The 27,599-nt window shown below is 33.5% G+C and overlaps 1 protein-coding gene across 8 annotated transcripts in view; it reads right to left on the reverse strand.

Moving 5' to 3' along the window:
• LOC143232334 (uncharacterized) overlaps window positions 1-27,599 on the reverse strand; it is a 77,731-nt gene that overhangs the window by 42,404 nt on the left and 7,728 nt on the right. For all 8 annotated transcript variants that reach the window (XM_076467618.1, XM_076467621.1, XM_076467620.1 and 5 more), the window contains 3 exons: window positions 15,743-15,828; window positions 15,059-15,279; window positions 5,307-5,580 (listed from right to left, as the gene is read on the reverse strand). In XM_076467618.1, coding sequence (XP_076323733.1) covers window positions 5,307-5,580; window positions 15,059-15,279; window positions 15,743-15,828 — 581 coding nt within the window. The remainder of the gene's footprint in view (window positions 1-5,306; window positions 5,581-15,058; window positions 15,280-15,742; window positions 15,829-27,599) is intronic.

The raw sequence follows: 27,599 nt of genomic DNA on the forward strand, positions 1-27,599 counted from the left end.
AGCATCAGGCACAATATCCACAACACCCATTGAGAATTTCCAACACTGGTACTTGGTTGACTGTAGCCCATGTGGACCAACCAATTGACCCAAGAGGGCCCACCCAAAGGCTGCCTGTCTACAGGAATTCAAGGCCAAAGTGGTGTGTTGGGGTTGGACCCCTCAACCACCAGGATCCTCTCCTCCCCTTCACGGGTTGCCACGCATAGCAAACACGTGGGTGGATGTTTAGATCCCAAAAAAGGTAACCAGACAGAACAGAACCTTCCCTGGGAGGTACCCTCACCACATACAGGAATCCACACCGAGGGGCTTATCAGATCAACCAAACCACACCAGAAGTGGGAAGGACATGTGGGAAATGTGAATGAAGGTAAGTATCTATCAGAAATGCAATTTCAGTTCAGGAAAATGTTAACTTCAGATCCAATATTTTACCTCCACTCATAAAAAACTAAAATTGCACATTGAAAGCTGGCGATATGATGATTGCCATTTAGAAAGTGCTGAAAGCAAAATCACAAAGCATGTGAAAGAATTCAAATCAACATACCTACTAGAGACTGCACCATCTTCCTAGCAAGGTATACTCTTTGCTCTGTAATAGAATCACTAGAAAGTACAGAAACATGAAGGGGACCCCAACCCAAAAAAAAATCTATAGAAATAATCAGATCCCCTGGTGTAGAATGGCTAAGATGTGACAGACTGTAAATGGGAGTTTTACCTCAATCAACATCCTGCAACATTTGGAATAGTACATCTGGTTTATAATAGGAAGAGAGTCCTATATTTCACCTCAAAAACAGGTGCCAGCAGGAAGGAGAAGCTTCTGAATCCACCTCTGCCTGGAGCCACCTCCAACACAACCAATACAAAATCAATTGGGAACTTATATCTGGCAGAAGGTAAGAAGGTAGAGAATGCAGGTAGGTGTTCCTCTCTGGTCTCAAATCTGGTAGCACTGGAACTTTTTCATCTGGTCTGCAGTAGGAGGAAAGTATCCAGCATCACAGATGTGGGAGTTTGAGTTCATGTGACTTGTCTAGCTATAACCAACACCAGATTCACCAGGAGCCAACATCCAGCAGATGGTAGGAAGAAGAACTGGTATTTGAGGTTGCATCTTCAGTCCAAAACCTAGTGACATTGGAAATTTATTGTCCAGTTTATGGTAGGAGTAGGGTGCCATCCATACACATGGGAGAATTGATATTGTGAACCAACACTGGCAGATGGTTGGAAGGAAGGCACTTCAGTGGAGGGGCAAACTGCAATATATGGTGGAAAATTTGACAGTATCTGGAATTATATATTAGATTAGTTGTAGGAAAGGCATTATACCACCTAAACCAGCACAATGCCACTGTCCTACTCTAGACTGAGTGATATTGTGCTTACTCAGGAGAACAGGTTTCCCAGATCTACCACTCCAGTGGATAGGAACTGGTAAGTTGCAAGGATTTCCTTACTTCACTAGGAGGAGGGGAAAAATAATTGGAGAGACTGGGTATGGTGCAACAACTGACCAATATACCCTATTCTGAAAATCAGAACAATCACATCAATTAACAAAGAGCTGGTGGTGTCTGGAAATGTTCATCAGATCTGCAGTAGAAACAGCCTCAATGCCACAGATCATGAAAGTTCATGAGTGTATGGTCCAGGACAAACATATTTATTAAGCAACAGAGCAGAACACATTATCTCAGTGGTGTGTGTGTGTGTGTGTGTGTATATATATATAAAAGGACCTTGTGTTGATGTATTATGGTATTTTAATTCGATACATGGAGCACATAATGACAGTCAATCAACCAACACCTGCATCTAGAATTGTGCAAAGAACTATGGTAGGAAGCATCTTAACATCACAATCATTGAGCATAGTGCATGATCATATGTTGCGAGTGTGGATTTAAGATGAAGTATACCTAGTCAGGCAACACTCACCATAGAGTAGGATCCAAATATGCAATAAAGAACCCTCCACAGAAAATGAAAATAAACAGTTACAGCATTGATGATGTTCCCAAAGAAATGTGCAGCCAGGTAAGGTGATAGATATGAAGGGAATGAAACATTAAAAAGGTAATTTTCAGGTGAAAGGGAAGAGAAATGCCAGTCAAATTAAATGGTGAATTAAACCAAGAAGGGTAATGAGAACAAAGTGATGAAAGAGGTAAGGATTTCATAGAAGGAACAAACAGATTTCAAAATCCTGAAAGGGAGCAGTACATATCACATAACACTGAAGAGCCTTGACTGGGCAAAGGAGGTGGAATGGTCATAACGAAGGGAAAGGAAAAAATAGTACGAAAGATTAAGTACCCTCTTCAGCAGCCAAAACTCTTGGAGATAAAGGAACAACAAAAAAAGAGGAGGACATAGGAATTAAGAAAACAAAATGCAGTGAACACAAAACAAAGTTTGCACACCAAGAAGAGCAAGAAATAGGAACTTCAAGGAAAGGTGATTTTAAAGAACATGAAGACAAAAGGTCCAATGAAGAATGAGGAAGAGCATATGGGATCACACAGAAATGCTAATCAAAAACGACAGCAGGGTGGGTAGGATGATAAAAACAGAAGGAAAGAAACAACATAGATAAAAATGGCAACTGAAAACCTCAAGCACAATTTTTCAGTTGAAATGTGACAGATAATGCCACCTTACAGCCCATAACAGAGACAAACAAGGACCTGTTCAAAATGCTTAGGCAAACAGAATCATATGTGAGGTACTATAGAATGGGTAGGACAATAACAACATAGGATAGACCACATACGTAGGTACATGACCATGGAACAAGTATGGATACGATGGCACATGTAGAATGCAACACAAACACCTGTCCCTTCAGGTACGGGACCACATACTGTTGAGCATACAGAGGCACACTGGGTGTATGGCTGGTGCGTGCGCGTGTTCTTACAGCAAAGCTACAATGGGATATTTGCTAAGTCCACCGACAGGGTACCAGTGAGGGATGGAGAGGTGTCAGAGATAATGGAAAAGAAAGGGAAGTGATACTAAAAATTGACACAGCAGTGAAAATCACACGTGAATCGGCCAATAAAGCCAAAAGCAGAACACTACACAGAATGGTCTACAAGTATGGCAAGAATGTGGAAGGAGACAAATAAGAAAATACACATATAAGTACCAACCTGATCAATCCCAACTGGTAGCATCAATTGCTTCTGCCAGAGGATGAGGAAAAGGAGACCAAAATCAGATAAGTGGTGTAATGAAAAGAGTGCCAAGAGCATCCAAACCTGGGATAACCCACAGAGTACATAAAACTCAAAAGAATAAATAGATCTGATAACCACTCTAGAAGGACAAATCTAGTCAATACAGGGCAACTAACATGCAACCAAATTATGACATGCCAACAAACTGATGAGACACCAGTAGGCCCAACAGAAATCCAATGCTTGAATGTTTGAAAACAGAGATCTGTTAAATGAGTACTCATTGCTCAATGATGTACAAGACTACCTTAAAAATCATCAATAACTGTCCCCTTGAAGCCCATAAGAAGTGAAGTAAAAGCCAATAAACATGAAATTCCACGAGATTGACATGAAGAGAGGATTTGGAAAAAGACTCACCCCAAGTTTTAAAATACACTCACAGTCAATAAAAGAACCAGCTGTAAAATGTGACATTCTGGATGAAGAGGAACATCCACAGTAGCATTGTTATAATTCAATCACTAGTTGAAGTAGGTCTGCAAGGGAGGGTGAAGGATAAAAGGGACATCAAAGGGACCCCAAACAACTGGTCTATCAACACCAAGTGATAATGATACAAGGGCATGAGCAAGAGAAATAAAGGTATAAAAAAAAAACTCATGTCACTAAAAGAAAGAGCACTTCTCATGCAGGAGGGGAAGGAAAGAATGAGATGCTGCATACAAAACATTTCATAGCTCTTAAATGAAGTGGTGGAGAGAATTGAAAAACAATACAAGGAGAACCAAAAAATGTGTGGGAAAGAGGAAAGCCACTCCACTTTGACAAGCCAACCCACCACGCTAGTGTCTTGGAAAATAAAATGAGGATGTAGGACTGTCTTGTGAGGAGGCAAGAAGCAGCCAGACATCCATACAGGTATAGAAACAATGGTACCTGGAATGAATCAGGTAGACAAATGCCCAAACCACTTGGTAGAATACACAGGGAACCAAGGCAAGTCCAAATAGAGACACACACACATCCCTGACAAACAAAGTAAAAATACTGTCTAGATGCAGGGGGTGTGGAGATACATGTCCAACACCTCTAACTTCTACATCTATAAACCAGGTGCAAAAACCCAATGATAAGCTTCCTAAAAAACTCATGAAAAACATCTAGAGAATTAAAAAATACCAAATAATGATCCAAATGCTTGTCCCTCAGAAGGGCAAGGGTAGAATCATAGGAAATGAGAGATAAGGGCAGAACATATCGTTCCTGAATAACCAATACTATAAAAGAGGAAAGAAGTTTGGGCACATTTCTCAAAATGCAAAATGACTGATACACATATTAAGAAAGAGGAAAAGGTTGTCGAAATCCACTTCTTCCTAATCATTCAAACACTGAATAGGAAAAACAGTTTGTTTTTCAGTTTGTTCTGAATGTTGCAGGAAATTGCCCAACTTCTGATGGACCAAAGCCTTCATTTCATGGGTTAAAAATCATGATTCCAACCCACTAGACACAGTCATTAATTTCACTCTGGCAGTAAATAGCAGTTGTCAGTCATAACCACCTGAAACAGCAAATTCATAACTCTCAAAAATTGAGAGAGAAGTTAAATAAAATATTTCATAACTCTCCAAGAAAGAGAATCAAAATGGTTAATAATAATGTAAATGAAGGAGAAAAATTAAAAAAGGAAAATCTTGTGGAAAGTTAATGAAACCATGGTTACCAGCTGCCACATTGGGAAGGGCTCTAGTTACAACAGGGGTAATGTCACACTCCGATGGATGGAAGGTTGCTATATAATCATTCGGATTTTAGTAAGCAGATATATCCCATTAACATATGTGAGGATAAGTGAAAGTGTCAACACTTGCAGCAAGCAAAAATTGCACATAAAGAGAGCAACACAAAGTCAAGGAAGCTTAATGTGTGAGAAAAGTAAGGTATTATGTCAAGAAACCATACTTTATATAACACTGCCAAACCCCCAAGAATTGTTTGATTTTGAGAGATATCTAACAAGTACAATGTGAAAACACCTAGTAAAGTTTTGAGAAATAATTATGAAAAAAATCTTGCACATAAAAAACAACATTAAGAATTTACCTGCTTTAAGAAGCATTGCTAAAACTTCAGGATTTCCAAGTTCTGAAGCATAATGAACAGGCATCCTGTCATAAAAGTCTGGCAGGTTAACATCACAGCTCCTTCGATGAGATGTATACTTCCTTAAAGTCTGGAACAAACCCAAGGCTCTTTCAGTTGGTTTAGAAGGGATTGACCAATGATCATTACTTCTGGGATTTGAAAAGTTTCCATTTACAGAAAGACTTCCACTATTTGAAGGTGACAAGTCATTCTTTACTTCAACTGTGTATGACTACAAAGAAGAAACACACACACACACACACACTATGAATGATCCAGATTTTAGTGGAAATATTTCACACATCAATTACCCAATAAATGAATATTTATCTATGCCCTCTGGTGTTTGGTAATTTGGTATATAGAACACATGAAATCTTTTATTAACATCCAGAGTCTACACTTATTTTCTGTCCCTTGAAGGTACTATAGTACTTTCACTTTTCATGATTTTGAAGTGACAACAAAAGACTCTCTATTCTCATTTGCTTTTTTCACTCTTTTCGAGCAAATTTAATAATTTTATCAAAAGTAACAGCAAACAGTGCTCTCATAAGAACCTCGCTGAAAGCAAACAACAACTAAATTTCACCAAATATAGAAGTTAAAATAAAGCAAGCATTTGGCAATGTATTAATCAAAAATGACAAATGTTGATGAAATTTAAAAAAACAAAAAACATTAGTTTTTATCCATGTGGGAATGTTAAAAAAAAACAAAACTGGAGTGAATGAACTATTATATACATAGTTTTAAAATTTGGTCTTAGATAATATCACTTCAATGTAAAATTCCCAAACACAATCATGAATTAAATGAAGAAAACATAAAAGTACTTGATCATGTTATATGTAATACCCTCTAAAAGTAGTATAAAGTGAGAAAGGAATGGTAGCATGCAGATAGAAAGTAAAAATAGCTGCTAAACAGTAAAATGATTTCCATTAAATATTATTTTAATGCAGTCACGTCACAGAAGTACAAACAAGAAGTATAAAAACAGATTGTAAATAATATATTACAGATAATCAGATTAATTTAAGCATGTCATTATTCTATCATGAGTGAAATAGAAGTTGGTTTCTTGCAAATTACTGAATCACTTGCAAATTAATTTTTGTGTCTGAAAAATATGTATGTGAAATACTATTCAAAGTATTCTAAGTGTATGTGTACTGCAAAATATAATGTTTTAATGACATTTGATACCATACTTGATGAAAACATTGCACCCTCATGTGGGGATGCACTGTGAGTAGATGACAGGCACATGCATAGAAATGAACTTCAAAAATCATAAAAGAGTTTTGTTGATATTGTTACACTCATTCCTACTCAATGTAAATAGCAAACATAAATAGAATTAAGTGATTATCTTAATTTATTACCTATGAACATCAACTATAGAATCAACTGATGAAAATTAAAATATGATTAAATCAATTAATGTGATGAAAATAAACAACTAATCTAAATATTGGCATTATATTTTTTCATTATCATTTTTGATTAATTCATGGTTGTTCTTCTAAATTCTTTGGATGTGGGAAGGTTAAAATGTGCATCACTATCATTTTCTATGACTTACATTTGAAATTCAATTGAATTATTTTATTATCAGTGTACATTAATATATTTATAATAAAAAATGGGTTATAATTAAAATCTTAATACTATATATTTTAATTTAAAAAGAAAATGTTTCAATAAATTCTCAATCTGTACAACTGAATCACATAATGAGGTTGTGGTCTGACTTGTACATTGCTTCTCTTCCCTTATAAGAGCTTTAAGTTATTCAGCCAATTAGATTCATACACTATAGATACTGACAAACTAGAACATAAAATTCTAATCTCTTATCTTCTTGTTTTACTGAGATATTATTAATTTGTTTGACATACATTGACACACCCCTTCCTTATCTTCGATCTTCTAAAAGTGTCTATAATTATCTGCAAGATTGTTACTAAGCAAGTTCATAAACAATAAAATATTGTAAATTAAATAAGTCAGATGATTGTCTGCTTTCTTTTACTTGTCAAAACACAATAGTCTACAGAAAGAGTTAAGTGTTTAGTCTAAAGACATTTTTTTCAAGCAATAATGGAAATTTCTTAACCTATTTATATGTTAGTTACAAAATTCAGTAGAATTATGGAAATTTTGGAACATTCTATTCTAGTGTATAAAATATAATTCTAAGATGTTCTAAGATGCATACTTGAAAGCTATACAAATTATTTTCAAATAACCAACATAGTGAGAATGAAGAAATGCTTACTGAACCATGCACCCAAATCCAAAAGACCTCAAGGCTAAAGTACTTAAATTTGTTTTTGTGTGTATATCTAATTTCCTTTATTTTTTAAGAAAAGTAACTAAAATGTAAAAATTAGAAACTTATCCAGTCAGATGAGAAAACTGAAATGAAAAAAAATTTTAAGGAAAAAATGTGGGCTTTTGTCATGATGTAAGCTCTCACTGGGTGATTTAATGATTTTTATGCTAAGTAGAATACAATTCAAAGACCAACACAACACTAAACTTAGTATTATTTTCAATACTGTAATAAACACAGTGAAAAATTATTAATTATAGTCATAGTTCAATATATAAATATTTTCAGAGCTATATATTCTGTAATAATTCACCAGAAAAATCTGACGAAATTAATATTAAGTTTCTGATAAATATAAATGAAAACAAGATTTTAAAATATCAGTAGTAAAAGAGATATTACATACAAAGTTTATTAAAATTGAACTAGAAATATCTTTAATATTAAAACTTCAAAGTAAAACCCTAAAAAAAAAAAAGTGCAGAAAACATAAAAGTACTTGATTAGTTGGAAAGTTTTTCTTTGTCTGGATTATTAAAGCTGGACAAGTCTATTTATGAAAGGAGAAATTATCTTTCTTTATGTCTTTACCCAGTGTGTATATGTATCTGAATAAGATCAGTTAAGTGGTAGTGTAAACTTTCAGTACTTAGCTTATTCAGTACAGCCTTAAAACCAAATCTGACCATATGTTCTGAATTAAAACATTAGCATAATACCAAAGTTAAATATAAGCCTTATAAAGGAAGAAAAAACAATTGAAATAAAAGGGCTGCTCTGAACTTCACCAAAATCACATTTTACAATTTTTTTTACTTTTGTTGAAGAGAAAATCCAGTACCAAGTGTGTTTTTTTATGCTAACATTTAACAACACTAAAATTTCTGTATTGATGTTTCATTCACATCGCAGTTACAGGAGTTCTGTACAACTAATTTTTTTTTTACTTACACATGATGTTAAAGTGTCAGTTGAATAGGAATAAAATAATTAAGCAAGGGGTGAAATGTTCCATAAAAGTTTTTTTTTTCTGCATACATTTCACAGAAGTTATCTGCTCCACCTTGAAGTTTACACTGTTAATAATTAATACATGCGCAATGCAGTTTTATAAGATTTAAAAGTCATAAGATAACTGTTTAAGATTTGTTATGGTGGGTATTTTATACACAAAATTCTTCATTAGGGCCTTACAACTAAAAGATCTCATGTTCCATCACTGAACCACTACCCTTTACAACTGGGACATTCCCAATTTACAACTCTAATTATTGTTAAGAAAGCACTTCTGAAGACAGTCATAAGCGAACTGGTTCAATCTAGTCACAACTGAAATATTCACTAACAGGTCTTGGATGCCCTAGGGTGAAAGATATCTGGCATCACTGAGTTCTGTGGAAATTACTTTAGAAATTTAAAGACTGAGCAGAAGATGAAATAGAAAAAGTCTATCAGCACTTTTTAACTCCATGCACACAAGCAGCCTTCTTTTTACATGTCATGAGGTTTTACTGAATTACATTGAACATTTAATTAAACTACTTTATTATAACGGTATTCTAATAAATATAGAATAAAAATTTAGCTAATAATCCATATTTTAATATACGTAATTAAGTTCTTACTTTTATAAGTTTCACTTCTCTACTTTAATCACCACATCTCTGGGAAGTATAGAATTTAACAAAAGTTACAAATTATAATTTTGTCACTGCTCAGTCAAACTGCAATTTTTTTAGCCTTCAATTTTGTTTAATTAAGGAGTTATCGACTTGAAAATCAGACCCCTCCTGTTACACTCACATATCATATTTTTTTTTACAAATTCCCAATAGTTCTTTCTGACTTTTAATACTATATTATTTATAACCAATAGAAAATGAAAGCTATAATCTATTATATGACATACTATGTTAGTTTGTTTTCTGTACAGAGAACTGTCTATTTGCTTCCAGTTCAAACTTTATTCCAATAGGAAATACACTGACAAACTTAGCTGAATTTTTAACGGCTGTTATCACAAGTCAGAAAACCATAAATATTATGATAGTTATAGGACACATTGTCTGCATTTTGCATGTTATTATTCTGTATTCCTTGGTGCACTATTTATCACAATAGTTCCAATAGCATAATAAAATTATGGTAAGTTTCATTGACAGTTGACAGGAAAAAAAAAAAAAAACAATCTAGGTAAGCACTATACTTCTTACTTTTTGTAATAATAAATAAATATGCACAAAAGCATATAAAATATAAAAATAGAAACTTTTAGATTATACAAGGTTATATTGGGTAATATAAATAAATAAATTTTTCATAAGGTGTGCTCATGAGCAGTTTGTGAGTAGCCTGTGCATTAAGTAATTTGATAGGGTAATGGAGCTACACATTTGCCAAGTGATTTACAACTTGTGTGGTGGTATTATTAGTTAGGCATAGTTCAAGAGGCAATAACACAATGAAATATAAGTAGAAACAGATGTATGATGTTACATGTTTTTGCTATTACAGTAAACAAATGTAGTTTCATGCTACAACTTCAAGAAATAAAAAATGGTAATTTATATTAATTTCATATTTTTTCTTGTGGTTATAAGGTCAGTGAGAAAATAATAGATAAAATGTGAGATTTTACTGGGAAAAATTTTTGAAATTTATTTAGGAAGCTTTAGATATTACATAAATGAAATTTGATAATTTTCAGATGAAATTAAGCATTTTCAATCTCAAAATGAAAATCCCTCTGTACATGGAGCAGTCAACATTGACTCCACATATTCATAGAAAACATTTTAGTGAAAATATTTTATTAGAAATTCAGATTTTTTCCCTGAAAACAACTGTGAACGCTTTCTGAAAGCTTGCAAAATTTTGTGGAGGCACACAAAAAACATTAGAAGTTCTATACTATGGAAACTATAAAAATCAATTTGGGCCACAAACTTGACTAATTTGACCAAGCCAGTACCAAAAACGTTAACTACCAAGTGAACAGTCTCTTGTGATCATAACTACTAATGAGTTTTACATTACAGAAAATGAAAGAGCTACTTAGGCACTGATTGTCTTGTGGATCAATATCATTTTACATAAGGCTTGTGAAACATTCAAGCTTAAAACAACAGTGGCAAGGTTGAAACTCAAAGCCATAAAGTAAGCTCTCCTCGGTACTACTGAAAGCAGTGAACTGCAAATACACATTGCTACCAACACAGTATTTGCATTTCACTTACAGGAGGTTCTGGATAAAAATTTAACTGGAGAAACTGATTATCTGGCAAAAAAAAACCTATATCAAATCAAGCACATTCTACTGGTAGGATACTGAATTAACAAGATGAAAATGCCAAACATGAAGGGTCTTCTTTAACATTTAAAGGAAATGAGACTACTGGAAAGCAAAGTACTATACTTTGTAGTTAGGAAAAGCATAAGATGAGAAATTAATGGTAGAGTATGCAGCTGGAAGGTCACTGGTAACATTGTTAAAAGAATTCTCTTCTATCTCCTAGTCAAACCCCAGGGATTATCAGCTAGTATGCAACTCAGCATATTTTTAGTTTTAAGCAATTCAGCTTCAAAATTAACAAAACAATTAAATAAATAATAATGTATTCATTCTCTTCAACTTAACAAAAGGATACACAAATATTGCCAGTACACTACATAAAACTCATGAAATTTATTTCCAAAAATTAAAGGATCGGAAAAAAATAAGTGAAATTTAATGAGAATGTTCTTGCACTAAAATATTCAATTTTTTCTACTAAAATTTATTTAATACAGTTATATGCACCCAGTCCCTGAATAGCTCAACCACAAGGTGGTTTTCATGTTAAGTATAAAAATGCTTTTTTTTACAGTTTTTATATTTCAATTGCATAATCTTTAGAACCTCCTAAATTAATAAAGTTTTTTAAGGTAATGTATATTTTATTTACCACTTTCTCTTCAACATCCCTAACACTATCATCAACATATAGGGCAATGAATAATTTATAACTAAGAAATGAAAATACACATACACATACCTTTTATCTCTGTTGGATAATCTTATAACATCTTTGGGTCATATGCATAATTTCACTTATAGTTAATTTTTTGTTTTATTTTCCTTTTTTATTCTTTATCTTTGATTATTTATGTTTACACACATCAACAGGCCATATAAAGTTAACATCAGCAGAGATGGTTTAGCCTCTAGCAAAATGTAAGTTGCTCTTGCCAATCATTGGGTCATATGCATAATTTCACTTATAGTTAATTTTTTGTTTTATTTTCCTTTTTTATTCTTTATCTTTGATTATTTATGTTTACACACATCAACAGGCCATATAAAGTTAACATCAGCAGAGATGGTTTAGCCTCTAGCAAAATGTAAGTTGCTCTTGCCAATCATTGGGTCATATGCATAATTTCACTTATAGTTAATTTTTGTTTTATTTTCCTTTTTTATTCTTTATCTTTGATTATTTATGTTTACACACATCAACAGGCCATATAAAGTTAACATCAGCAGAGATGGTTTAGCCTCTAGCAAAATGTAAGTTGCTCTTGCCAATCATTGGGTCATATGCATAATTTCACTTATAGTTAATTTTTTGTTTTATTTTCCTTTTTATTCTTTATCTTTGATTATTTATGTTTACACACATCAACAGGCCATATAAAGTTAACATCAGCAGAGATGGTTTAGCCTCTAGCAAAATGTAAGTTGCTCTTGCCAATCATTGGGTCATATGCATAATTTCACTTATAGTTAATTTTTTGTTTTATTTTCCTTTTTTATTCTTTATCTTTGATTATTTATGTTTACACACATCAACAGGCCATATAAAGTTAACATCAGCAGAGATGGTTTAGCCTCTAGTAAAATGTAAGTTGCTCTTGCCAATCATTGGGTCATATGCATAATTTCACTTATAGTTAATTTTTTGTTTTATTTTCCTTTTTTATTCTTTATCTTTGATTATTTATGTTTACACACATCAACAGGCCATATAAAGTTAACATCAGCAGAGATGGTTTAGCCTCTAGCAAAATGTAAGTTGCTCTTGCCAATCATTGGGTCATATGCATAATTTCACTTATAGTTAATTTTTGTTTTATTTTCCTTTTTTATTCTTTATCTTTGATTATTTATGTTTACACACATCAACAGGCCATATAAAGTTAACATCAGCAGAGATGGTTTAGCCTCTAGTAAAATGTAAGTTGCTCTTGCCAATCATTGGGTCATATGCATAATTTCACTTATAGTTAATTTTTTGTTTTATTTTCCTTTTTATTCTTTATCTTTGATTATTTATGTTTACACACATCAACAGGCCATATAAAGTTAACATCAGCAGAGATGGTTTAGCCTCTAGCAAAATGTAAGTTGCTCTTGCCAATCATTGGGTCATATGCATAATTTCACTTATAGTTAATTTTTTGTTTTATTTTCCTTTTTTATTCTTTATCTTTGATTATTTATGTTTACACACATCAACAGGCCATATAAAGTTAACATCAGCAGAGATGGTTTAGCCTCTAGTAAAATGTAAGTTGCTCTTGCCAATCATTGGGTCATATGCATAATTTCACTTATAGTTAATTTTTGTTTTATTTTCCTTTTTTATTCTTTATCTTTGATTATTTATGTTTACACACATCAACAGGCCATATAAAGTTAACATCAGCAGAGATGGTTTAGCCTCTAGCAAAATGTAAGTTGCTCTTGCCAATCATTGGGTCATATGCATAATTTCACTTATAGTTAATTTTTTGTTTTATTTTCCTTTTTTATTCTTTATCTTTGATTATTTATGTTTACACACATCAACAGGCCATATAAAGTTAACATCAGCAGAGATGGTTTAGCCTCTAGTAAAATGTAAGTTGCTCTTGCCAATCATTGGGTCATATGCATAATTTCACTTATAGTTAATTTTTGTTTTTATTTTCCTTTTTTATTCTTTATCTTTGATTATTTATGTTTACACACATCAACAGGCCATATAAAGTTAACATCAGCAGAGATGGTTTAGCCTCTAGCAAAATGTAAGTTGCTCTTGCCAATCATTGGGTCATATGCATAATTTCACTTATAGTTAATTTTTGTTTTTTATTTTCCTTTTTTATTCTTTATCTTTGATTATTTATGTTTACACACATCAACAGGCCATATAAAGTTAACATCAGCAGAGATGGTTTAGCCTCTAGTAAAATGTAAGTTGCTCTTGCCAATCATTGGGTCATATGCATAATTTCACTTATAGTTAATTTTTTGTTTTATTTTCCTTTTTTATTCTTTATCTTTGATTATTTATGTTTACACACATCAACAGGCCATATAAAGTTAACATCAGCAGAGATGGTTTAGCCTCTAGCAAAATGTAAGTTGCTCTTGCCAATCATTGGGTCATATGCATAATTTCACTTATAGTTAATTTTTTTTTTATTTTCCTTTTTTATTCTTTATCTTTGATTATTTATGTTTACACACATCAACAGGCCATATAAAGTTAACATCAGCAGAGATGGTTTAGCCTCTAGTAAAATGTAAGTTGCTCTTGCCAATTTTATGAAAGTTGGATGAGCAAGGCTACTCATAGAATAAAGTTAAGAAATCATTACCCCTTTCAAATATTAATTTTAAAATACAAATAATACATAATAAACTTAAATATTAAAATAAATCCAAAATATAATTTAACTTTTTATCAAACCAATAAGCATAAGGTGAGAAAAAAAAACAAGTGCTAGGGGCATTGAGGTCCAAAAATGTACTTTGGAATTGTACACCTACATATTCAATGTTTATATCAAGGTAGGTAGAAGATACTTTAAAGAAAACATTCTGCAAAATTTGCTCTTTCTATTGGTTATAAACATGCTGTTCAAGTTAAAACTGTCAGCATCACATCTTCTATTTTGTGAGTGGGCATGACTTATCCTGAACTGAGGAGTTTTTACAATTTCAGCTGGGGCAGGTTCTTTGAATGTACTCAAATTAATCGTAAAAACAATGTAAAACATGGTTTACTTCAAACATCTAGAGTAAATGTTTACACAATTTTTGTCTATATCAGTTCTTAAAGGTGATTTTGTAACCACAAAGACATCACATGACAACAAATATTGCAGTTTAAATTATTGTTTTAGAGTTTGCTTTTGAAATGAATAAATAAAAGTATAGATAATATTAAACTTTCAATTATAATGTCCAGGACAATAATTTCATTAAAGTACATTAATAGTAAAATGGTTTATTTAAATTCTGAAGGTAATGCACTAACATGTGCAGAAAGGAGTTTAAGAATAGCATTGTCCTGATAGGGTTAAGGCCCATTTATTTACATAATGAATATTTACTACTACATACCTCAGTACATGAAAAAGACAATGGATCTTCATCCCAAGCAAAGAACTCAGTATCTAAAAATTCATCTTCATTCTGCTCATCCATATTTACCTCTTCTTCTTCTTCTTCTGGGAGATACTCTTCAGCATTAATTAATGTCTCAATGACTTCAATATTTCCAAGTTGTACTGCTCTTCCCAGAATTGTTCTTCCAGAATGTACTAAGTTATTTACGTTGGCACCTATAATTATACTTTGATATTTATTGTTAGCTCATTTTTATCTTACATAACAGAAAACCATTACAATAATGAATAAGGATTTGCCAAACCATTAAGTATATATGTAAATTAATATTGTAATGGAGTCTTTAATTTATTCAGTTTGCAGCATTAACATGTTCTCAGCATTACTAAGCTATTTTCACTGCATTCTTAAAACACCTACAACATAATTAATTCCAACTTGCTCTCTCTTCTGTCATGCATGCATGCATACATACATACATCTACAGAGATGAATACAAAACATCATGATTTCCTTTTAAAACACTGCAAATGTAAAATTGATTAGATTTTAAAAGAAGAGTTTGAAATTATCTTAAGGTATTCTAAGTTCAACAAACTTTTGTAAATTTTTATAAACATACACAAGTTGAACCTAACAACTACAAGTAGTAGGTATATGATGCATCAAAATACATACCTTGTCTTAACAACTGTTTCAATCCCTCCAGATCTTGTTTGTTTACTGCCTCGTAAAGATCTTCTTCCAAACTATTCATACTTCCACTACAAATAGAAACCAACGTTTGATAATTCACAAAGAGATTACAAAGGGAAGATTTTATATTCTAATGATATTTCAAAGAATTTACATTACTTGTAACTTTGTTCTAACATTTTGCATTACATTGATAAAAACCCTACAGCTCTAGCAATTTTGAAAGGTTGTCCATTTTTCTTCAGGGGCAAACTGAGAAAGGTGGTGTAATCAAATTAGTGATGTATAAATCAATGACAAACAATCAATTCCCAAGTGAGACTGTAGCACAACTATGAAGGAACCCAAATAAAACACAGAAATAAAAGTATTTACATTAAATTAAGAGTCTTCTGCAGAAAGGAGGTCTCACTGACAAATGAAAAGAAAGGCATAACCTATATCATATTCTAATCACTGAGAATAAAGGCTGAAATAGCAAAGACCATAATATTAACTGCCACAGCACAAGTTTAAAGCACAAAAAGTTAACATAGTAAAGTGCTAAGAAGAGAGCTAGCAAATAAGATCTGTCATATAGGATATAGACTAGGATCCCAAAGTTTAATATACACTAACTAAACACAGCAACTTATTCAGAAGTAACTTTAAAGATCAAGTAAAAGATGCCCATTAAGGATGGGAAATAAGACAGATATAAATTAAAAACAAACCAGAAAACAATACACTTAGTTCAGGTTTATGAATCCTGAACACTAGTTGTGCATTTTCATTCATATGCATATATAGTAATATCTGCAATATAATTACACATCACAGAATATTGGTATCACATTTGACTTTCCATTAAATACTAATATACATAACTGAAATTTAAACTCACATAATCATACAAATACATGGATTTCCAACATCTGACTAATAATAAATAAACCTGCAAAACTGTAAATATACTTTTGGCTGCTAAAGCACAGCTGAGATGAATGGCACTGAAAATTTGCATGGTGTTCACAAAGTTGTTCAGAAAAAACTGTAGGGTACATGAAAACTTCACCTTCAAAGCACTGTATATATATTAAATTGCACACAAAGCAGTGTGTTTGTATTTATGTCTAAAATGCATAACTTGCACAAAATTAAGAACTGGATCACATATTTTCTTTGTATAGTAAACTCTCCCTATTAAGACCATCTTTGGACCTGAATAAGGATTGACCAGTTCATCAATTAGCTGTAAAATATTTGAATATTGAATTAATGTTATTTGTAATATTTCTACGCATATTGTACATCTTCCAACGACTGCTCAACACAATCATATGGCTTTGCAACTGGCATAGTTTTAGAACAGAATTTCTTCTCATGGAGACTTGTAAGAGCACTTGATAATAAATTTCATGTGGGACTGAAACAGAATAAACTGATGTTTTACTCTTTGACTAAAACAGTATTTATACAAACTGTATCTGTCACGGTAACATTATTTAAGATTATATTAAAATATCTTCCTTTTAAGTAGCTTCTTTTGTGGCTGCCTTCTATTAAATTTAAAATCAATAAAAAGCCTACATTTCAACATGATACATCTCATGTGATGTAACAGGTAACTGACAATTTAACTGGTGAGGAAAAAGTTTCCCACAAGAACATAGTGGGGAGATAAGTTGAATTTCTAACTGCTTGAGTAACATGCTTCGAGAGCAATCAATATTCTAATACCCATCTTACTCAGCTGTTGACATGTTATTATTCTGTTTTCCAGCCATTATTTAATTAAAGAAAAATTTATTTTGTGGACTAGTAGAACAGGTGAGTGGATTAGGGCTAACATAAGACAATCAATGAAAAATAAAAAAAAAGTTGCACAGTAAGTGCCATATCTCTTGTTTTTCTTGTGTGTGACCAATTTTAGGCAAGATAAGGTTAAATTAGGTAACATACATAAAAAATAACATTTTTCTAGAAGATACACTGACTAGAACTAACACTTGCAAGTAGCATGAGCTTTATAAAACACTTTATTATTGTAACACTTGCTTCATGTTATCACGTATTTTCATAGTGGGAAATTTAAAAACCATGATCCAAAAGGTAATAAAACAATAACATTTAATTAGAAACACCACTGAAGTAATTTAAATGTGACATGGGTCATGTGTTATCAAATACAGAACACAATAACAATCAACAATGACCACATCTCTTAATGTTTATTGTAATAAAAACAAAAAATGGACAGTGGGTGACTGTAATATAAAAAAAATCAACAATGACTTCTAGACTGATTTTAGTGGTCATAGTATGGAATAGGAGAGTGGTTGGTCTGGGGAAATATTTTATAATAGTAAAGATAGGCAAATTTTAGGGACTGTTATATTTTGCCAGCAATAGGGGGAGTGGTATCCTTGGAAAGATTGTCACTTAGGGTAAGTTTACTGTCCAATGTGGAAATGATTCCCCTTCTCCTCACTGGATTAAACTACTATCCTGACTTCAAAATTGCAGATATATTTTGCAACCCTTGCATTTAGTTATTACAGAGATAGATTATATTATATGAAATATGGATCATTTCAATAAGATGCTCTCTTCAGTCTTCCAGAAGAGTTGATATATTTTGCTCTAATATGCAGAATTTCTATCAACTAGTAAATGTTTGTCAGACTTTAGAAAGCTAGCTAACCAAATGAGAAGGAAGCCTATAGTCATAGGAAGATAGGTAGGCATTTCATGTTTTTTGGCACAAAGCTACAAAGCTATCTGTGCCAAACAAGATGTAGCACACTCTAATGATATATGGAAATGATGGTTAAAATATATAAAATTAAGACCTGCCAGAAAGACTGAAGCATTAAGTCCAAACTTGCTGTCAGTCACCTGAAGTTGGCCTCTCCAGTCCTGGGTTCAGGTCAAAATAAAATTAAAAGAAATCATGCCAAAACAGTATATAGTCCAGTAAAAACCTTAAATTAAGTTAAAATGGCTAATGGCTCTTAAAAATGTAAAAACACTAGTGAGGCAGCCAGTATCACTTATGACACTGGCTAATGTCAAGGGCAAACCTACCTTGAAAATGTGTTTAAAATGGTGTCATTGTTCTTGGTTGTAACAATGGCATGATAATAAAATATGTATGCCACACAGACCACACCTTGGTGCATCAGTACCAGATAAAAGGAAGTGGTGAGTTAAAAAACTGTGGCCAATATGTAGCCTAGCCAAAACAACTTCCTCCCTTCAATCTTTACAGAAACAAGATGGCTAAAGAGCTAAAGAAGGCTTGATTAGAAAAAGCTTATTATTTTGTTGCTCACTCCAGGTCAACTGTCAAGTGGTGTATAGTGAGATTTTGATAACTGGACCATAGTCCATGTAGGGAACAGGGATGGTGGTGATAGAGCCAGAGCAGATGGACTTTGCTGCTCTGTCAGCTAGCTCCTTCCCATGAATACCAACATGACTTGGTATCCAAAAAAACTGGACAGAGATAGATGATAGAGAGAGATGGGCCAGTTTGTTTTGGATATTGATAAGAAAAGGATGGTAACTAAAATGGAATGATGTCAGGGCCAATAGATAGCTGAGTGAATCAGTATAGATCATACAATTCGTATATTCCATAGTATCAACATGATTCATGGCAAAAGAAATGGCATACAATTCAGCAATGAACACAGAAACTGTAGAGGGGATTCCATGTGCTATTTCAAAACTGTAACAAACCATGGCAGAACCTACACAGTCATGTGATTTTGAACCATCCATATATATGGGATTGGATGGATTGTTTGAAAGATATTCAGCAAACAAAGATCAATATTTCCAATTGGGTGTACTGGCCTTCCTCAGATGACTCAAAGATAGGTCACAGTTGGGGATAGTAATTAGCCATGGTGGAAGAGGCCAAATTGCTGATACTGCTATGCTATTCAAAGATATATCCAATTTTTCTGATTGTGCCCGAATACAAAGGCTAAAAGGAACAATGGCAGATTTTCTATTATAGAAAAGCATGGCCTACTGAGGATGGAAAACACAACCCCAAGTAGAATGCTATGGTAAAGAGCAAAGTTTGGAAGCATACATAAGAGATGGTTGCAAATGGCAAATACACAGAGGGAGTTCATGGGACTCCACATACAAACTTTAGGCTGGAGAAGTACGAAAGGCTCCAATGCAAAGCTGAAACCCCTGATAGTGGACAGGATCCAGCATTTTCATTGCTGAGGTTCTGGCAGAACCATAAACCACAGACCCATAGTCAAGTTTGGATCAGATAAGGGCATGATAAATTTTAAGCATGGAGTATCGATTCACTCCCCAAGAGGTGTAAGAGTGGACACGGAGGATGTTTAGTGCTCTTATACATTTGACACAAAGTTGCTTGATATGGGAAATAAAGTTTAATTTACAGTCAAATATAAGACTTAAGAACTTTACCTCAGGGATGACAGGAAGTACAGCATCATCAATACGAAGTTCTGAAGCTGGATGAATACTCAGTTGGTGACAGAAATGTACACAGTTTTAGAGAGACAAAATTGAAAACCATTTGCTGAGGTCCACTAAAGTATATGATTGATTGCAGTTTGTAGCTGCCGCTCAACAAACCTCATGTTTGATAACCGAAATGAGATGTGAAAGTCATCAACGACACGAGCATTTGCAACCATAGGGTTAGCTGTTCACTGATGGCATTAATCTTTATAATGAAACATGTGGCACTCAGAACACAGCCCTCAGCAACTTCAAGTTCCTGTGGGAAAAAACAGTAAAGTGTTGAGCCCACACAAACCTGAAATTGGCAGTTCATTAAAAAATGCAATCAGTATGAGTGAAGGTCTCTCAAGATGCCACATGTTGTATCACAAGTTTTCTCTAAATCAAAAAAATAGAAACAAGATATCACTTCAAAAAGGCTTTTCTAACTGATGTTTCAAGGCAAATTAAGTGGTCTATCTTAGAGTGTTGTCTTTAGAACTCACATTGAGTGAGTGAGAGAAGGTTGTTTGATTCAAGGAACCAAACAAGACTATCATTAATCATCCTCTTTAAGCAATGGGACAGTAATTTGAAGAAATCTTAGGATCCTTCCCAGGTTTAAGAATAGGGAGTACAATAGCTTGGTGCCAAACATCAGGAAAGACATTCTCCTGCCATATCCAGTTAAAAAGACAACCAGAAGAAAGGTGGTAGCCTATAGTCAGACTGACTGGCTGCAAAATATGTTTCAGAGGCACCTTCTTACAGTATGCAAATAATGCCAGTCTTAATTTCAAAACAGACATACTTGAAAATTGTAAATCTGTGTCACATAATCAATTTGACCTTTAATTTCAATATTTAAGAAGTTTCTAACATTAAAAGTTGGCTGCTGCAGTTTCCAACTCATTAAAAACACAAACTACAGATAATAGCAGTCAAGAATCCAAAATCTGAAGTACATAACTTCTTGGTTTGACAAGAGTATGAATTTGTCACATCCTCAAGAGGAATCCCCCCCCATTCTTTCTCTGACTTTCAAAATAGTTTGTTAATCAACTTTACACGGCTGATGAACATGATTGGAACCAAAAGAAAGAGCAGAATCTCTTCTACATAAATCATGCAGATTGTTTAGTTTGCATGTTGTATTACTTTATTTAGTAAAGTTACTTGTTATGTGATGATCATACTTTGATGTTCTGAATGTTAATGGAAATATTTTAATCAATTTACACTTGCTTAGAAAGTTGTGTAAATTGTAGTAATTTGGGGACATTCTACTCTAGTCACTGATATAATTTTTGTACCCTAAAATGAATATGAGAAAGTTATGCAAATTATTTTGTGGACATCCAAATTTGCAAGACTCAATGAGGCTTAAGAAAACTTTTTATCAGTGCAAAAGAGCTTGAGTATACAGTAAGTACCACAAATCCTTGTTTTCTTGTATATATTTTATTTATTGTTATATGTTTTTAAGAAAAGCAAATAAAACATGAAAATTAAGTTTTTCAGATTAATAAAACAAAAATTCCATAAATTCAAGCATGTAGTGTTAACATGAGCTCTATATGATACAGCTAATGAGCTTGTGTGTTATATTGCTTTTGCAACAAGGATTACTACTCAAAATATCTTTTTTAGTAGATGTGTTTGGTTGGTATTGTGGAACAGATTTAACCTCAAAGTTATTGAGGTACCTTAGATTCATTCAGAACTCTACATACCCAATCTTATATATAAGTAGATTAAACAGATCGGTTAACTGTTTTATTTATTAAAATATATAGCACTGCCTTTATATTTTAAGAATGTTTGTACATTCAAGTGCAAATTACCAAAAAATATAAAGAATTTGTTCAAAACTGAGTGGCAGCCTGACATATTTTTACAAAAAAAAAGAGTTGTTGTTGTTGTTGTTGTTGTTTTTTTACACTAAATTTATTTCTAACAGATACAAATCTGCTTGACCCTGATTCAGTCTCTAAACATTGCAAAAAAACATTTCACTAATAGGACCTCAGTCTTTAATAACCCTTTATTTTTACACCATTTTTAAACATGAGATCATGTGACTGCAATCCACAAATCATGCTGTGCCATCTATACTAGCACACCTAGCTCTTTCTATTATACCAGTACAACCCCCACTCTCAAGAACTGACAGATACAAACTATAAAAACTGGCATATTATTGAAGATGAAAGGTGGGATGTGGGTGAGAGGAAATAAGTACCTATTGGAATTACAGTTGCAGTTCAAGAAAATGTTAACTTCCAAAATGGTACTCCCACCTCTTACCCAAAGCAAGAAACCCACATTGGAAGCATGGGGCACCACTGGTGGAAGCATGACACTATTCGATCAAGTGGAGAACAACTGCCTAAAAATAATAGGTGTTTCATAATAAAAAAAACATGACACACCTGTGGAGTTTAGCACCACTTCTGAAAGTGGGCTCTTTGCCCAGTAGTGAACACAAACACATACTAGGCAGAATGTAATAGGTAAGCATTATAGTCTCATAAAACAGAAGGTATAGTGCATAACTGATAAAGGGATCAAATAAAGATATGTCAAGGGTACCTTCTTGATGCACACCAGGGAATGTCAGTTACTGTCCAACTTGGCAAAACTGTGGAAATCTAGTGAAGGCCCCTTGATTAAGTAGTTTGATGAAAAATTATCAGGTAATTCATAATCAGCCCATTGTCAACAGATAGTGTATAATTCGTCCACATAAGCAGCAAGTGGTAGCATGAGATACAATGATACTATGATGCCAGATAATGTGATGCAAGATTCATAACTCTAGAAACATGACACACCAGAACCATCATGTTGCAATCAAATGGCCTAGTACAGAAACTCCAGAGACTGAAAACACAGAGATCTGGACTTCCTTTGCTCTTGCTTAGTGATGTAGCTAATAACAGAGGAATCATCAGAATGAACCATAATCACCAATGAACTGCCAAAGGTGAATCAAGGAAACCTCCCAACCTACCACAGATGCATCTATGAGCATATGAGATTTCATATGAAGCAGAGAATTGGAATTTCACCATGGTTTAGTTTCTGTCAAGCCAGTAAGCAAGGTTGACCCTGATCCCAGATGAAAAGATGATAAAATGGTTTGAGGGATCATGGGAGAAGTTCCACTGGTCAAGAATCATCCAAGGAAGCCCACACCTCCAAGGGAGAGAGAACCTCTCATACAGAGAGAGAAGGTAGGGCCTTTGTGATTTGTCATCCCATTTCCCAGAGTCAAAGTGGAGATGGCTAGACACAACTGAAAAGGAATTGAAAAGAACCACCAAATTAATAAGATATTGTGTGAGGGTAGTAAAGGACTTCACCATCTTGATAAGAAACCCCACACATGTAACTTATCAAAGAAGTGGGTGTGACTGACTGAATGAGTATGGGTAGAGGTGAGTAGTGGCTAGTTATCATTGTAATGATGAGTCTGAAGACCCATACAGTGAAGATGACATGCAAAATAGCATACCATTCAACAAAATACATATGGAAATGAAGACCAAATGGCAGCACCTAGAACTTGAAGACAGGACTATCGTGATGAACTAAAGAATAAAATTTGACACTAGGGTAATTAGAATATAAAGATAGGTATCTGTCACATTAAACTTAGTCCAAAGTCCTAGGGGAAAGCCTACTGAAGTGAAAAAATAGGATTCCATGGTGAAGGTAAGTATCTCCATACAGATATACAGCTGGGCCAGATCTATGATAAGTCTCCAATCCTCCATATTTTTGGAGACAAATAGATGGGAGTAAAATCCCAGTTGAGTGGCCTCATACATTTGATAGCTCTCTTGTATAGGTCTTGAACAGATTTTGCCAGAATACTGGACAAGGAGGAGGGAAAGAGGCCTGGGAAGTGAATACAGTGAAAGCAGAACTAAAGGAAGAAACCTTCAAATAGAACCTGTAAATCCCATGGAATTGTTATGAAGTATAGCCAAAAAGACACAAACTAAGCATACTTAGGAAAAGTACTCAATACTAATAAACCAATGAAATGGAGAAATTTGTAGTCTGCAAAATACATAAAAAATAAAAAACATGCAAAACTACAACATTCAACCTAAACATAAAACAAACACCTAAAGTACAAAAATACTAAAGAAACATGTAATATAAAAGACCCTTAAATACCAGACATATAAGTCCACTCAATCTACAAGAAAAGGACATGAAAGTAAAACCTATCCTGAAGAGCATGGAAATGAAAAGGCAATCACAATTTTGACTCAAATCTAATCCCCATTTAGATGTGACTAGTAGTAAAGAAAAGAGAACTGATAAACTAAATAGTGAAAAGAAGTAAAAATAACAAACCAACATGGCCACAAAATTAGCTCAAGACCACCACTGTCTACTAACATGGGACTCGTCACCTTCCACATAAAATCACGAATTTATGTGAACAAATTAGAATTTGGAAAACAAAAATATTTCTAAAACAAATGAGTAGACAACAATGGAAATCAAACACAGGAAGTTGAAACTAATATACAAATTTGTGATCAAGCAGAATCAAAATTTTGTGGTCATGTGGAGTTGAAACATGCATTTATACTAGAAAGAAAGGACTGTGCTAGAACACTAGAGGGAGCTAGCTAGTATAGAATGTACAGTATAATTGGTAGAGGGCAGTGATATGACAAGCTTATGTTTTTAAATGGTACAAAAATTAAGGTGCATAAAAAACATGCACTGTTAGCTGAAAGTCTTTTAGCAATGCTTAAAGGGCAGACCAGGAACAAAATAGCTTTAGATGAAAGGGGATAGTATCATTTTGAATCTCGCTGTTTGCCAGTAATGTCACAACACAAAAGTAGACAGTAAACAGTGAAAGAACATCCAAGCATAATCATTTGTTTATTAAAACTTGACTTTCATAATTATAATTATTTAGTTTAACAAATCAAGCAAAATTCAAACAGTTTGACACTTAACTAATATTTCAACTCTTAAATTATTAACTCTCCAACCAAAAGCATACCTATAAACACGTAAAACAATACTGAATTTCTGGAATAATTGAAAAAGTATATTGCAAACTTTTTTCTATCAAAAAACTTTTAAAAGATAATCTGTAATGTAAATGCCTATTATATTCCCTGATTCACTATACCCTCTAAGATGGACTGCAGCTTTACCTATTCAACACTCATCAGCACAGCTTGGATTACTGGACCAATGAAATACTGTAGGGCATCATAATGGTGGTTTATATATGATACTTATAGTTTGTTTTTTTACCTCTTAACTCACCACTTGATAACTGAAGTAAAAGAAATGTATCAAATTATCACCAAACAGTAAGTCCATTGTACAGGGTGTTCGGAAAGTCACTGTGCACTTGTATATTTATTAACAGACGTTTCAGTATTGAATACAGGATGTAAATATGAATGACAATTATAAACAATGTTGAAAGTGATCCCCGTTGGCATCAATACAGGCTTGGATCCTTCTTATTTTGTTTCTAAACACTGCTATCAGTTGCTGGCTTGAAATAGAATGAATGAATGCTGTTATCACTGCTTTCAAAACTGCACAGTGACTTTCTGAACACCCTGTATAAGACAAATTTATTTTAATGCAATGCCTCAATATTATAAACATACCTAAATTAACTGAAGTAACTAAAACAGGTTTAACAACTCTACATATAAACATTATAAGTCTGGAGAAGTATACACACTATTGTCACAACAGATGAAAAAATATTTTATTGTTTCTAAATATTAAAGTGATGCACTTTACTTGTATGTATGATACATTTTCATGAACAAATTTCAGGATTGAAAGAAGTAATTTATAAATGACTATTCCTGAAGTCTGAAGACAGGTTTCCTTTGTATAACTTGATAAAAAATTTCCTTACACTTAAAATGTATTTACCTCCTCTCACATCAAACTATCTCAGTTTCCTTTGTACTCACTAAGCATTGCTGGAACTTTCAAATACTCAGTGTACCAAAGTATGAACATATATACACCATGGAACCACTCTTCACTAACAATATTGCACTGAGTATGAACATATATACACTATGGAACCACTCTCCACTAATTATATTGCATTGCCTGTACTGACACAACTAGCTCAATCTGATACTCATGCAGAATCTAAAATGAATAACACTGGCAATAGGAAAGAAAGGTGAAAAGTGTGTGAAAAAGAGATAAATGCCTATAAGAAATCCATTTTCAGTGTAAGTAAATGTTAAATTCAGATACAGTCTGGCCTTTTCTCTCACAAAGCTAGAATCTCACTGTGTAAAGGTTGAGAGGCCATTAAAGGCACCTGACAGTGAAAACTGAAAACAACTGCTTAGAAACAACTGGCATGCTCAGAGGCCAAACATAAGTACTCATCCAGGGCACAACGCTACTTCTGAAACAAGTACGGTTCTTCACCCCATAAGGAGGAAATGAACCTAACGTGGGTGGAGAAAAACTGAAGTGCACAAGTTTAATTCATTCTAAAAAGTGCTATTCATAGTAAAAAACTATGCAAGTGTGAACTGTCCTCCATCACACAAACCAGATTGGAAAACAGTTGGCTCCTGTAGGTAGAGATCCACTTTATGAAGCAAAAACTCAAACTGAACTTGATACCCACATGAGGAGAAACAACAAGTCAAGGGATAGTACACTGATATATAAATGCTTGAGAAAAACAACTAGTCTTGGCTATGTATCTACTCAACCTCAACCAACCAGATAAGGTTCCACAACCTGTCCTCAGAATAGAGGCTAAAGAACACACAGGATAAAAATGAAACAAGAGTAACAGAAACATTGTGGCCAGGGCATGTGGACAATGTGATATATACACATTAACCCCAATCATAAGTAAATACAATGTCATATGTCAAGCAACCAGAATTACAAAGAGAAAGTTGGCATTTGGCTGAAACTGGAAAAACTCCTAAAATTACCATAGAAGTAAGAAGTACAGCATACTAATCTTGGTGTAAACAGTATTAAGAACAAAAACCACAACTCACTCAATAAAATGCAGGGAAGACATATCCCACACCCAGAATTACAAAAAGGATGTGGAACAATATACATACATACTGTGGTTGGCATTACAAGGCAGGTAAAATCCCATCAACCACAGGAACAGAAAGAGAAACCTCCTGCAACCAGAATTAACAAGAAAGGGGGAGGGATGCTACTGCATTCAACCACAGAAACAGGGCAGCATCATAATTAACCTGGTATTACAAGAAGGATCTTATGTATGCTGGCCCTACTTTAATCAACAATTGGTCCACCTGGGAGTAAACATCCCAGACAAAGGGAAGGA

The sequence above is a fragment of the Tachypleus tridentatus genome, chromosome 11 (genome assembly GCF_004210375.1).
Source record: "Tachypleus tridentatus isolate NWPU-2018 chromosome 11, ASM421037v1, whole genome shotgun sequence".
In the NCBI taxonomy this organism is placed as follows: domain Eukaryota; kingdom Metazoa; phylum Arthropoda; class Merostomata; order Xiphosura; family Limulidae; genus Tachypleus; species Tachypleus tridentatus.